This window comes from Bison bison, unplaced genomic scaffold, assembly GCF_000754665.1.
Source record: "Bison bison bison isolate TAMUID 2011002044 unplaced genomic scaffold, Bison_UMD1.0 scf7180017864309, whole genome shotgun sequence".
NCBI lineage: Eukaryota > Metazoa > Chordata > Mammalia > Artiodactyla > Bovidae > Bison > Bison bison.
This window is the reverse complement of record NW_011494881.1, coordinates 3,708,140-3,723,229: the sequence shown is the minus strand read 5'-3', so window position 1 is coordinate 3,723,229 and position 15,090 is coordinate 3,708,140. Positions and strand designations below refer to the sequence as shown.

The following is a 15,090-nucleotide window of genomic DNA, read 5'->3' as shown; positions in this document are numbered from 1 at the left end:
GGGAACTTTACTCAATACACTGACCTATATGAGAATAGAATCTAAAAAAGAGTGGATAAATGTATCAATATAAGCGATTTGCTTTGTTGTATAGCAGAAACCAACACAACATTGTAAATCAACTATACTTCAATAAAAATTAATAAGGAGAAAATAATTTAAAATACACTTTCAATGTTGCAGACACCACAGCTGTGTGTGTCTCAAAAAAAGTGAGATAATATACACTTGATGGGTGATCCTTTTGTGATCACCTGGCTTCCTGCCCCTCTCGTCATCCACCCCAAATCTCCCCTTAAGCGTCCCGTAGGTCCTCTCTCTGACTAGTAAGAAAGGGTGGGACTCACAGCTGCTTCCCGGGGTTGAGTGACCCCCGGTCTATCTCCCGGTCGAACTCGGTGCGGATGTCCTCCAGGGCCCCGTCGTCCCCAAAGGCCCCCCACTCGGTGTTGACGCACATCCTCCCCTCGTCGCCCTCCACCAGGTCGATGTGTCTCAGCTCCTCCATGTAGCACGCGTTGGTGCCGGTACCTGGACGAGGGAGACGAGATCAGCAGCTGTGACCACACCACGTCACGAGAGAGACGGCAGTGCCAGCTGGAAACACCGGCCTCAGGAAGGGACAAGGACAGGGTGGGCGTTACCAATGATGAGGCCGACTTCACACTGCTGGTCGTCGTAGCCACAGGTCATCATGGTCCCCACCGTGTCGTTCACCACAGCCACAATGTTGGCATCATAGTCCTGGAGGGAGAGAAGAGGGGGTCACTGCCCACTCACATGTGGAGCAGAGATCACCAGCCTTTGAGATAGCCTGGCTGGAGGGCTCCCATTTCATAGTCTCCGCTGCTGTTTTCATCACCGCGGGCACTCAAATTCACCACATTCAAGCCCAGTGATCACGTTATGGAGACAAAAAGGTGCCCTTCGTTATTTGGCTTACAATTCTTTTCAGTGTGCAGTTGACTCACAGAGCCACAGACCTGTGTAAACATCCCAATGCATTCGTGTGCCTTCTGCATTTGCTGCAACCCTGGCATGCTGCACTCGATCACACCAGCTCCCTGCACAGCTGCCCTCATGTCAAAAGGAGGCCAACCCCTGCCCAAGAGCTTGGCTCTTTGGTAGCACCTCGGACGGCTCTGCTTTGAACCAGCCCCAATCTTCCAGACTGTGAGCTCTCACTGCTCACCTGCCTCGGTCTTCAAGGACCCACACCCACCACACCACCCCCAAAAGAACCTTAGTCACACAGCCTTCTCCCCACACTCCCCACCTCTAGGTGGTCAAGGCAAGTGGCTAGTGAGAAGTTACCCCACGCTTTTTGATGGCTTTGTCAAGCAGCTTCACCACATCAGTTCCCTCCACGCCGCTCGCTTTAAATCTCTTTGTCCAGGTGATCAGGATGGCCTGCATAGGAGAGCACAGAGGGGTTGGAAGAGGGCTAGGAGGCCTCCGCAATCTCCAGGTCCCTGGGGAGTCTGCTCAAGGATAGTGACTCAAGGGAGTCTGCTCAAGGCCCGGGGGGCTGGCGGGGGACACATCACATCGGGTAACAGACCCAGACTCTTATCTCCTGTTTATCCATCCACACAATGGAATTCTCTGGGCGCTGCCACAGGAAAAAAAACCCTGCTGCTCACACTCAAACACAGTCAGTGGCTGGCTAGTGCAGTGGTGTCGCACAGCATGCAGATCTAACTGGTGTCAACTGCACAGCCAGACTTCATTTAGAAAGAGAAATGCTGTTATTACCTGATCACCTTTCTGTATCTTCAAACCAGACCTTGGTTTCCATGGCCCCAAGGAACTTTCTTTCGTCAGAGCCAAATTTCGAAGAGAAACAAAATGCTAAGATAATTCTGGGCTACTGTGCTTCTAAGAGCCAAGTCCTGAGCTTAAAGGATAACACTAACTGTGATTCATGCCTCTTCCACAAGTTTGGAATGTAACTCCCATTTGTAAGTGATGACTCTATGTATACAGTATAATCCATTTCCGTGTGTATATTTCTAGAGAAACACTAAGGACAGATACCCAGTGGTTATTCACTTGAGACTATAGAAGCATAGGAATTTTACGTTTTGCTTTATACCTTTATATTATTTCAATAGTTTTACATGTTGCTTCTGTATCTTTTTCTTTAAATCAAGGATCCAAGAAAAGAATATTGTTCTATGTGACTATTCCCCGAGTGCAGGAAGTCATTATAAATGCGGCTTGTTTGGGAAGAGCTGCTATTTAGGCCCCGTCGTCTCCAGGGTGACACAGGGACGGGGAAATGTCCACATTGAGTCGCCCTGTGCTCCGGAAGCCGGGTAGCCTCCATGAAGGTTGCATCTGGAAGGGCAGGCAGCAGCCTGCAGCTGACCAGGCATTCCAAAAGCCCCCAGACACTGTTATCACCCCTTCGATGCTCAGGCCCCCCAAAGCCTTGGAAAACACAAGGCTGTGGAAAGAACGTGAACTGGAAATCAGGACATCGATCCTATCCCCACCACTTCTGTCCATTTCCTCGTGGGCAGTCTTCCCAACTCCTCTGAGGGTGACTCTGTTCATCTGTCAAAAAAGGCAGCTGGTCTAGACACTCTTGAAGGTCCCAGGCAGCCTTGAGGAGCAGGCACAGGCCTCCAGATGGGTAATAAGACCCTGGGATCCACTGGCTTCCCAGCAGGCAGCATGCCCGGCTGAGCAAGCCCTCCCCAGAGAAGGGTCAAGGCTGGCAGGTGGCGGCCACACTTTTGGCTCTTTCTCCGCCAGGCACCATCTGCTCTGCTCTGCCCTGTGGGGCTCTTGTGCCCCCGAGGACGTTCCCTATCCACTTCGGCAACGCCTTCTTTCTTGGAAGACAGCACCTCTGCCAGGCAGGCCACATCTGTGTGCAGCTTTCTCCCAGGGCCTAGCCCAACCCATAAGGACGGTACTCGGTCCATGGCCACTGAGGAACAAGCAAACAGCCAGCAGCCGCTTCATTCCCGGCCCATCTCCTGCCTCTTCCGGCGGGAGCAGGGAAGTCTCACCCTGTCTTCTGCCCAGGAGCGTGGCTGTCAAGCCTCAGCTCTCAAAAGCCACGGGAAACCAGTACTGACAATGGTCCTCGTGAAAGGCCACTAACCCTGCTTTGTTTTCCTCCACATGCTTGAGTTTAAGAAATGGTTTTCTCTACCAAATGGCCACGAATACCGTGATTTGTCACGAAAAATACACATATAACTGAAGCAACTGAAAAATAAACATGGTATCATGACCTTACATTCATTCTACAAATGCTTCTGAAAAAAAAAAATACAAGACACGCAGACCATCCAGTAAGAGAAAGGAAAAGGGTTCCTTAGCAGTTCCCCTCTGGGGTGTCTGGGAAGCCTGATAATCCCAGAACGTCTTACCTCGTCTATTCTGGATTGCCGACAAGGGAAAGAAAATGTGAATCCCACAGGTAATTTCTTGTCCTTGATTTTTTTTTTCTCCATGAAGTCTCCCAGGCACTCAGCGACGTGATCAAAAAGCTGGAGGAAGCACAAGAGAGCAGTTGGGAAGGAAAAAGAGGACTTAGCACTTCAGGAAAAATGTGAGGGATTCTCTGCCCAACACGGAAAGGAGCCTGGCTACCTTGCTGCCCATCCCAAGGCACCTGGCGGCCAGGTGGGGCTTTCCCTGGAGGTTCAGTGTTAAGACTCCCCATGCTTCCACTACAGGGGATGTGGGTTCGATCCCTTGTTAAGGAACTAAGATCATGTATGATGTGCAGCACAGTCAAAAAAAAAAAGGAAAAGAGAAGCCAGGAAGTGCATGACTGGCAAAGAAGAGTCCCTTGAAAACAGCCTGCCTCGTGGGCCAGCACGGCTTAGGAGGCCTTTTTAAGCCTTCATGTGGCCTCTTGTGTATCACCTGGGTACTAAGATGTATCATCTGGGTATTTAGGAAATGTGAAAATAAGAGAAAAACAGTTCATCCTCCACTACACACAGGCCATGGACCGCCAGCAGCCACCCAGGCAGAGTGGCCATCTGGCCCCTTCTCTCTAACTCCATCTCTCTCTCCCTCACTGTCAGTTCCAGAAGCTCTGTGAGTCAATTCCCTAGCCTCCAGGCCACTTGAGTGATCTCACAATCTTCGAGGTATCCAATTTTTACTTTTAACTCAAGTTCAATATGCATGCAAAAAAGTGCACGTATCCTAGGTGAAGGGCTCACTGGATTCTCACAAGGTGCACCCACCTGTGTCAGCACGGACACCCTCCCGTGCAGTCACTGCTACTGCCACCCACGCTCACAAGGCCTCGCAAGCCACTCTGACTTCCAACGCCCTTTGCATGGTTGTCTACCACGGATAAAAGGAACAGCAGTGTGCACTCCGTGGCATCTGCCTTCCTTTCCTCTACATTATGTGTGTGGGCCATCCACGTAGTTGTGTACTGCTTCTCACTGCTGCACAGTATTCTATGGTGTGAATAGACTACGATTTATTTAGTGAACTGAAATTTAAGTTCTACGACATGTTGTAGAACTTGCTGGCTCTACAACATGCTGCCAGGATATGCATATGTATCTTAGAATCCACTAGAAAGAAGTCAGAACACTGTTCCCCTAGCCTCTGTGTGAATACTGTCAATGACGGCAAGCTCATCACCTCTAAGGCAACTTCTTGGATTTATCCAATACCTCCCTCTTTCTCTAAAGTATATCCAGAACTGAATATAATATTTCATATGTGCTCTGATCAAAAAAAAAAAAAAGCTTAGTTAAACTAAGAACCTCCCTTTCTCTTAGCTCTCTACCTCCATTAATATAACCAAACCATATATACGCTCTTTTGGCAACCATGCCACAGTCTAGGTAACCCCTCTTTTTTTTTTCACGTGGCTGTCATCTAACACTAGGCCTCCCGTGTACATGGGATTGACACAGCTAATGGAGCTTCTTGAAGCCCAGAGAATGCAGCGTTTGCAGGGCTGAACCACAGTCACAGGAAGAAAGCTCAGCCAAGGCAAGGCCAACTGCCTGAAGGCTTTCTCTGCAGGGTCCTTCCCCTCCCCCCCACCATATTAAACTTATAGTTCTATTCAGGTTTGATTTTAACAAATGTGTCCAGGAGAGAGCCCACGGGAAAGGGTGGAGTCCATGGGGGTAGATTCCCTCCAAATGCCTGAGGAGGGGGCAGGTCCCCTCCCCTCTCCTTCTCTTCCCTCCTCATCTAAAGGGATTTGGGGGGAGACCTATACAGGGGAGGAGGCTGGTCCCCAGGCTGTGGGGGTGGTGCCTGGGATAAAGGGCTATGGAGGAACAAGAACCCAGACCAGGGAGGAGTCGGGGAATGGCACAAGGACCATTTGCCAGAATCCACAGCTTTTTGATTCCAGATTGAATTTGCAGATAAAACACAACTAGACCATAAGCAGCACCCACTTCCTCTCCCCGCTAGGGCTCTGGTTCGAGGGGAGAAGAGACAGTTTCAGCAAAACCATGGTCTACTCACTCCAGGCCACTCTGTCGGAGCTCCCTGACAGATTGAGGGGACAGAGGAAACCAAAATTAAACGTCGGATAAATTGTGTAGGAGGAACCCAGGAAGGACCCAGCCAGAGCTGGGCCAGGCACCACGGCTGCCCCTACAGCCACTCTGTAGAGTCTCCTTGAGAGGAGGCCGGAAGTCAATATTCCCATCCCCATCTTTCCCCAGATGTCTCTGACCCAGCTCTGCAGTCTGATCTTCCTGCCAAAGGAAAGGAAACCTTGTCAGTTCTGACTTGGGAGCCTCTGTCCCTGAGTCACTATTACTGAGGCCATGGTGACAGTGGCAACTCTGACCAAGGAGACACATGACCACCTTCCCTGGCAGAACCCAGCTAAGCTTCCTGCGACCTACATTTCTGAGCAATGTAAACCCGTTACTAAGCCCGACAGCTCGCCCCACGTCATCTGCCGGAAGAAGCTCCAGGCTCCCCGTGGCCCTCAGGGGAGCCAGCTGGGCGGAAGGCAGGCAGGCTGCGGGCAGGAAGAGGCAGGGAAGTGAGTTACACAGGGCTGGGGCGCTGGAAGCAGCCTCTGGATTGAAGTCAAACACACCCACCCCTTTGCACTCTGCTAAAAAGGAAATGCCATCTGTGGGATGCCCCAACGCAGGGGTGACAAGCCTGCTCAGAATAGACAGGAAGCTTCCCCCAGGCTAACTCGTGTCTGACCAACCAAAAAGGGAAGTTATCCAGCCTCTCTGCACTCAAAATTTTAGTGACTAAAAAACATATTTTTTTTCTTTCCTGACAGCATGCACATTTATTTAATTTAAATAAATTTAAGTTATTTATTTAGTATTCAAAATTCCCCAAGCTAAAAAAGTGATGTTTTAAGAAGGACGCAATTATATTTCTGAAATTATTAACGCTTAAAACTGTGCTGACACTTTCAAGATACTTTATTTCTGTGTGTGTTATGTGTGTGTGTGTAGAGCAAGAGAGAAAAAGGGTAAAACAAATAGTTAATTGGGAAATCTGGATAAAGGACATAAAAAGCTCTTTGTGCTTATCTTAAAGTTTTTTTGAAAGTTTAAAATTATTTAGAGTAAAAGGTTTTAAAATCTGTTAAAAATTCCTGCCTATGTTTGAACATGAGATCATAGCCCCAAGAATTCAGCACAATTCACAGGCTGTGAGTTTGAGCTGCTTCACGGGCAAAATGGGGCCCTTTGTGGACTAGAGTATTCTATAGGTCAACAAGACATATCAGAAAAATGGGCCACCGATATTTATTGCTAACCTCACACCAAACTTCTAGACGAGAGGTTGCCTCTTCATCCCTATTTTTCAACTGCCAACCCTCTCCTCCCTTGATCTCTTGAGCCTTCCTCCTTGCCCACACATTTCTACACTCTCAAAAATTTTTAGTAAAAACACTAATTAATTTATTAATTAATTAAAAAGAGTGCCCCACATTGCTAAAACTGTCACATCTGGAGCCAGACTGCCCAGGTTCAAATCCCAGCTTTATCGCTTATGTGCTGTGTGACCCAAGGGGCTGATCACTTAACATCTGAACCTCAATCTTCTCATCTGTGAAACAGGAATAATAATAATATCTACCCACAGAGTTGTAATGATGATTAAATGAGTTAATCTGTATAAAGGGCTTATATCAGTGACATACATAACAAGTTCTATGCAAGTATTTGCTCTAATAATATTATCATTATCCTCATCAACATCAACATCTTTTCTTTGCAAACTGCTTGAAAGGGGCAGCTGCAGAAACAGCTGCAAACAAAGTAATCTTGGAGCTGGGAAGAAGGGGACAGAGGCTGGGACAGACAAGGTCCTGGGGGCAGCAATTAGAAGAGTCATTAGCTTCGGAACTCTGAAACAATAAATATTCACGATGTGTGAGAAAGCATGATACACAACTGTATGATCTTAATTACATAAAAATGGATGCTTAGTTGTGTAAATACACAAACGAGACCTAAAAGGACACATCAAATGGTAAACTGCTCACGAGTTTGGATGACTGTGTCTTCTGCTTCTTGTGTTTTTTGGTTTCCTAGTATGCACATGTTAACTTTTAAGAAATAAATGTTTTTCTAAAAATCTTAAAAAAAAAAAAGTCACTGCAGAAGTGATGTAGCATGTGTGCACCTGAAGGAGGGCATCCCCTTAATTTACAAACCCTGCTCCTAAAAAGCCAAGACTCACAGGAATGTCCATGGCATGGGGGGCAAGTCCCAGAGGTGAAGGCAGGAGGCAGAGGTGGCTCCTCCCAAGGACCATGGGGAAGAGTGACTCATCAGTATTTGTTGGCAAATAGAAAGAGCAAGATGCCAACCGGAGGCTGCTGGCCACCTGCAGAAAGGAGCAGTGTGGCGAGCACTGGGCAGGGTGAGGAGACCCACTCGCTGGAAGCCTTCATGCACACACTGAATGAATGAGCCAATCTCTGCAGCCCTGTTATGGAGGGATAGCGGAGAGACCTCTGGGCAGGGGCATCTGATGAACGATGCACCCGTTTCAGTGACTGATAAAAAGTGGCCTAAGGACAGTGTCCCCATCAGTGCTCACAGTCTGAAAAGCTCTGAACACAACCCCCGCCCCTCCTCGGCAGCAGGTGAAAGACCAGGATTAGCCCTTTTCTCTGGTAGAAGGAAAAGGTGGGATTTGCATTAGGTCCCATCCATGGGAATTTAGGAACAAGGAGGAGTCAAGAGAAGGCGCTGGGCTTCATCCCAAAGTCCAGCCCAGAGCCATTAGGTTTTCTGCAGAACTTAGTCATGAACCTTGCTGTGAATACACCCTCCCTAAAACAAATATTTGGCAAGCTCTGAATAATACATATCCTGACAACAGCCATGACCTAGGAGGAGAGCTCTAAATGGGAGGGGAGGGGTCAGAACATCTGCAGGAGACAGGGAGGAGCAGAACAGGACCAGAAATGACTGCAAGCCTGTCAAGGGCTGTCCACAACCTGATCACAGGGTCCTCAGTGAGCCTGCGACCTGCCACCCACCACAACCAGATGGGGAAGCAGGAGGGTGGACAGGCCCTTCTGAGCACGTGCATGGCCTCGGCCAGCAAAGGAAGGCAGCCCTTCCGCTGGCAGGGGTTACAAGTGTGAGAGGAAGGGATGGTGACTTTCCAGGCAAGGCCCTGCCCTCGCTGCTTTCCATGCCAAGGTCTCGTAGGAGACTATTCAGTTGGGAAGCCAGGAGCCCTTTAGAATACTCCTGGGGCTCTGAACTCAGATTCCTGCTGTCCCACAAGGTGACAGCCACAACTGACGAGGCCGAGGCCTTGGGGGACTGGGTGAGGAGGACAATGACTTGGAAGAAGGGCTTTCACCCACGGGCTCTGCTGTCCCTCTTCTGGGGAACCACCCCAGGATCCTTAGGGAATGAATGCATTTACCCGCTGGGCCTCCTCTTTACACCCCTCACCTGACAGGCCCCGCAGCTGAAAGGACCAGTAGCCCCCTCCCATCCTCCAGCTCATTCACACGGTGGGGATCCCTTCAGGCAGTCATACCCTTCCACCCGGGAGTCCTCCTCTATGTATGCCTACGATGGACTCGCCCCAGGGCTCGGCCCACCACTGCTCTGGGGCTGGTTCCTGGGGGTACCCTGGAGCCTGATGCTTAGGCCACAGGGGCTAGTCAGAAGGGAAGTAGAGACCCACCTGGCTTCCACTGCCATGCATGATGTTCTCCGGGGTGTCGTAAACCTCAGACTCCATATGAACAGCCTGGTTCTGCTCGTGATTCACCTGCACCCGCAGAATTCGAAAGGAAGATCCGCCAAGATCCAGGGCGATGAAATCTCCCTTTTCTGTTAGGGAGACAATAACATCACATCAGATTCAAGTCCCCTGGGAAGGCCGCACGCTTCACCCACTTCTCAACAGGGTCTGGCCCCACTTTACCGTGCTTTCGGCCACAAAATAGGAGTCATGTAGACCCCATCACAGTACAGCCCCACCTGGAAGAGTGGGCAAGAGAAGCCCTCTCCCAGCCAGGCGTCCCTAGGCAGACAGCTTCACACAGTCCCGCTCAGTCCCAACTGCAGGAGAACGAAAGTATGAACTTCGTTAAAGTACTAACCATCGTTCTCCAACTCTTTTCCCCTTCTCACAAATGGCTATGTTATCCATAAGGTAAAATAAAAACAGCACTTCAACTCAGAGAAAACCCTACATCCGAGGTCTATTCCATGCCTTGAGTTCCTTCCCCATCAGCTGAGACACCAATTCCAGCTAGTTCATAGCTCCACTGATTCCCCAGGGGATTTTTTTTAGATTGTAGTAAAATATACATAACATAAAATTTTCCACTGCGACCATTTCTCAGTGTACAACCCCTTGACATTAAATATGTCCACAGTGTTACACAACTACCACCACCATTCTCAAAAATTTTCATCACCCCAAACAGAACCTCTTAACCATTAGGCAGTAATCCCCCATTTCCCCTGTCCCCAGCCCCAGGCAAACACTATTCTACTTTTTATTTCTATGAATTTGCCTATTCTAGATATTTCACATTGTATCAAGTCTCCAGGGTTGATCCCTGTTTTAGCTTTTATCAGTAGTTTACTCCTTTTTTCAGGCTGGGTGATATTTCATTGTATGTGTATCCATTCATCAGATACTGGACATGCATGTTGTTTCTGCCCAGGCGATGTTTTTAACAGAAGTCCCTCCTGGTCAAGAGTAAACCGGTTTACAAGAGTCAACCGGCTTGAACCAGCGTTATTCCTCACGACCAGTGTGAGCAGTGATTGGGGTGGACCTCAGTGGGTTAGAGAAAGACAACAGGCCTGTGTGCCAAGACTGCCACAGAGCACCACTGGAGGTGGCTGCAATGAGAAACCAAGCCACTAAGCCTCCACCCAGCATTCTTTATCCCAGGTCCCCTCCAAAATCAATGAAAATCTGTTAATTATACTTCTGATGCTACATTATCACTGTCTCACCATCACCTTACTTTCTTGATGATGACTTTTGAAGCATAAGAGTTTATAATTTTGATGAAGTGCGACTTATCTTTTTTCTTCTGTGGCTGATGCTTTTGGTGTCATATCTAAAAATCCATTGCCAAATTCAAGGCCACAAAGATTCGTACCTATGTTTCCTTCTAAGAGTTTTATAGTTTTAGTTCTTACATTGAGGTATTTGATCCATTTTGAGTTAATTTGTGTACATGGTCTGAAGTAGAGGTTCAGCTTCCTTCTTTGGCACATGGATTGTTGCTGCTTGGTTGCTGAGTCATGTTTTTTGTGATCCAACGGACTATAACCCACCAGGTTCCTCTGTCCATGGATTTCCCAGGCAAGAATACTGGAGTAGGTTGCCATTTCCTTCTCCAGAGGATCTTCCCGACCCAGGGATCGAACCCATGTCTCCTCTGAATCTCCTGCGCTGGCAGGCAGATTCTTCACCACTGAGCTACCAGGCAGGCACTGTCAAATAGCAATACCATTTGCTAAACAGACTATTCTTGCCCTCACTGAAAAGTCTTGACACCCTTGTGAAAAATCAAGTGACCATAAATGTATGGATTTATTTCTGAACTCTCAATTCTTTTTTTCCCCCTGTTTTGAGATGTAATTGACACAGTGAACACTCAATTCTGATTCATTGATCTGTATATCTATCCTAACAGCAGTACCACACTGACCTGACTGCTTATGAAAATTTGAAACCGGGAAGTGAAAGTCCTCCAACTCTGCTCTTCTTTTGCAACATTGTTTTCACTATTTTGAGCCCCTTGAAGTTTTTATTTTTTTTTAAGTAATGGATTGTTGGGTTTTTTTAAACTTCTGTTTTATAAACTGACACCCTCTTTGTATTTGATTCCAACAAACTTTAGGCTCTGACACACTGCTCTATTTCTGGAACTTAGAATGGTTGTTTGGCATATAGTATGAACACAACCAATATTAATACTTGAATTAATGAGGGTGGCAAAGGAATCGAGGAATAAACCAAAGACATTTACAACTGAATTTCTCTTCTTATCCTCACAAGCTCTTTGAGGGAAAAATCACAAGTTAGGATTCTTTATATCTGCCCTTGGTACCCAGGGTAGTTCAATAAGTGCTTGGTAGCTGCTTGATCACAAGGGTTGGTGGCCCATTCATTCATTCAAGGAAGTTTGGCTTCTTGTTCATTAAACAGGAAGCAGTCATACCACTGACTGGTTGGTTGTTTTCTTAGTAACAGCTTTACTGAGAAATAATTAAAATATCACATTTGATTTTATTTTTATTATTTGGCCATGCCACATGGCTCAAGGCAGCATGGGCATCAAACCCATGCCCCCTGCAATAAAAGAGTGAAGTCCTAACTGCAACAGTGGCCTACCAAGGAAGTCTCCATCTATCACATTTTAAAGTGTACAGTTTGGTGAGTTTTAGTATATTTACATCACCACTACTATACAGAAATTTTTCATCATCCACAAAAGAAACTCTATACCCATTAGCAGTCACTCCCCATTTCCTCCCAAACTGCCTCATCCACTACCAGCCACTAATCCACTGTCTCCGAGATTTCCCTATTCTGGACATTTCATTACAATGGACACGTACAATATGTGGTCCCCTGTGGCTGACTTCTCTCATGTTCCATAATGCTTTCAAGGTTCACCTGCACTGAAGCATATACCAGTACCTCATTCCTTTCTGTGACAAGTTATATTCCACACTACGGATATACCACATGATGTTGCTGATTCTTAAAGAGATTGGAATATCAGACCATCTTATCTGCCTCCTGAAAAACCTGTATGCAAGTCAAGAAGCAACAGTTAGAACCAGGCATGGAACAATGGACTGGTTCAAAATTGGGAAAGGAGTATGTCAAGGTTACTTGTCACCCTGCTTATTTAACTTGAATGCAGAGTATATCAAGCAAAATGCCAGGCTGGATGAATCACAAGCTGGAAACAAGATTGCCAGGAGAAATGTTAATAACCTCAGATATGCAGATGATACCACCCTAAATGACACAAAGCAAAGAAGAAACAAAAAGCCTCTTGATGAAGGTGAAAAGAGGAGAGTGAAAAAGTTGGCTTAAAACCCAACATTCAAAAAACTAAGATCACAGCATCCAGCCCCAACACTTCATGGCAAATAGATACAGAAAAAATGGAAACCATGACAGACTTTATTTTCTTGGGTTTCAAAATCACTGCAGATGGTGACTGCACCCAGGAAATTAAGAGGCTAGCTCCTTGGAAGAAAAGCTATGACAAACCTAGACAGTATATTAAAAAGCAAAGACATCGCTTTGCCAACAAAGGTCTGTATAGTTCAAGCTATGGTTTTTACAGTACTCATGTACAAGATGTGAGAGCTGGACCATAAGGAAGGCTGAGCACTGAAGAAATGTTGCTTTCGAACTGTGGTGCTGGAGAAGACTCTTTGATCCCTTGGACATCACGGAGATCAAGCCAGTCAGTCCTAAAGGAAACCAACCCCGAATGTCCAGGAAGGACTGATGCTGAAGCTGAAGCGCCAACATTTTGGCCACTTGATGTGAAGAGCCAACTCACTGGAAAAGACCCTGATGCTGGGGAAGACTGAGGGCAGGAGGAGAAGGGGCGACAGAGGACGAGATGGTTGGATGGCATCAGCGACTCAATGACATGAGTTTGAGCAATCTCTGGGAGACGGTGAAGGACAGGGAAGTCTGGCGTGCTGCAGTCCATCAGTCTCAGAGTTGGACACAACTTAGCAACTGAGCCGATGGTCCAAAGGAAAGAGACCAAGTGAGGCTGCTAGGAAGAAGGTGTCTCAGCTTTGTGAGAAATTCTGACCCTGATGTCACAGGTCATTCAAATGAGTTTTGGGTTTTCCCTGAGTTCCCATCAGAATCCTAATCCCTATCGTGCTTACACTACTACTGGGTAAAAAAGTAAATGGGATATGAGAGGGTCCCTTCCCAGGAGAATGAATTACTAGAACATCAGAAACACTTAACTTACTATCATTCATTGAGCCCTTCTGTTCTCCAATTGCTAAGTACTTCTTCTGTCTCATTTTACTTTTAACCCCTCTCCACTCTGTGAAGTAGGTACTATTATGATCCCCACTCTGCAGATGAGCAAGTAAAGTCTAGGAGGGGTTAGGGAACTTGCCCAAGCACATAGCCAGTAATTGCCAGAGCCAGAATTTGAATCCAAAGCCCAAATACATAGCCATCGGATACAACTGCCTCTTGGACAGACCTCAGGAACAAGGATCCCCAGGGACAGCATTAGCGTGAGATGTCAGCATATCAGGAATGGCTACATCTCTCTATAAACCACTTGTATACAGGGAAACAACACACGCAAAAGCGGACACTGTGCTAGGATGAAAATATGGGTGCTTTTCCTTCCTAACATTTTTATTTAATTAATTTATTTACTGTTTTAATTTAAAAAATAAAAACAGTTATTTATTTCACGTTTTGCACTGGCTTTCATCATAACTTAAAAAAATAGCTTGAGAAATCTTGATAAATCAGTCAGGTCAAAAGTCTCATCTTCAGTTGAATCAAGGGACTAGGTAAAAGCAGGTTCTTGTGCTCAAGTTCCACGTGATGGGGGATCTCTTGCTTATTGGTGTCATTGTCAACACACAACAGGTAAGAGTTTTTAGCCCTTTGTGCAGGAAGGAATCAGGTTTCAGGCAGCACCTCTGAAGTCCCAGGTCTCAAGTTTTCAAGCAGGATAAGTTTAAATGATCTCATCTGTCTCTAGGTCAGGGAAGAACCTGGCCTTAGGGTGCATGGGGCTGGCCCACACTTCTGCAGCTCTGTAAGACCCTTGCCCCGTCCCAGCCTCCCACCACAGTCTGTCCATCTCACTTCTTTTTTTTTTTTCAACAAACACAGGTCAATAGGGTTTCAGGGAGTTAGGGGCAGAGAAGGAGACCAGAAAAGTTAGTCTTGAGATGATTTGTGAAGGGGCCTTTCCCTGAAGGCATTTTACAAGCAGACACTGTTAAGCCCAATGCAGCCCCTGATCCCTTCCTGAGCAGTGACCCTGATTCCAGGGTGTGTTTGTGCTTGCTGAAAGAAATGGCAGTTGGCATCTCTTCTGTAAATCACATTTGCAGCACAGGAAATATGGGACAAATATTAACTCACCTACTCCATCTATGGATAAGGTAGCTCCAACCAAACCTGCTGAATGACTTGCTCATGGTCACGCCTGCGGTAAGGCCAGGGCCCTTCCCTTTCCTTAGTCACTCATATACTTGCAAATACCGGGATGCTCATTAATACACACACACACACACACACACACACATACACATAAAAGTTTTATCTTCCTCATCCGGGTGATGAGCAATTTGAAGGCAAGGGTAATTTAGCAGGCTTACTTCCTTTTTCCCAGTACTGAGTCCCATATACAGTAGACAAATCAGAAAGTGTTTGCAGCTAGTTCAGTTAGAACACCTGGGTTAAATGCATGGTCTGTTCAGCCCTATCCTCTGCCAGGCAACGGGCATCAAGGAATGACTTCTGGCAAGGACAGCAAGGTGTCTGGAAAAAAGCTTTGTTTGCTGTCTGGCGTCTCTTTAGATAATCACCCTTCCCGTTTTGTCATCTGAATTGGGGTTGGGGTTG

The 15,090-nt window shown here is 46.8% G+C and overlaps 1 protein-coding gene across 1 annotated transcript in view; it reads right to left on the bottom strand.

Annotated features, from left to right (window-relative positions):
- The window catches only part of HK1 (hexokinase 1), a 70,622-nt gene that overhangs the window by 30,528 nt on the left and 25,004 nt on the right, over nt 1–15,090 (bottom strand). The window contains exons 3-7 of the mRNA XM_010852211.1: nt 9,154–9,302; nt 3,387–3,506; nt 1,315–1,410; nt 645–744; nt 348–531 (exon numbers count right to left, since the gene is read on the bottom strand). Coding sequence (XP_010850513.1) covers nt 348–531; nt 645–744; nt 1,315–1,410; nt 3,387–3,506; nt 9,154–9,302 — 649 coding nt within the window. The remainder of the gene's footprint in view (nt 1–347; nt 532–644; nt 745–1,314; nt 1,411–3,386; nt 3,507–9,153; nt 9,303–15,090) is intronic.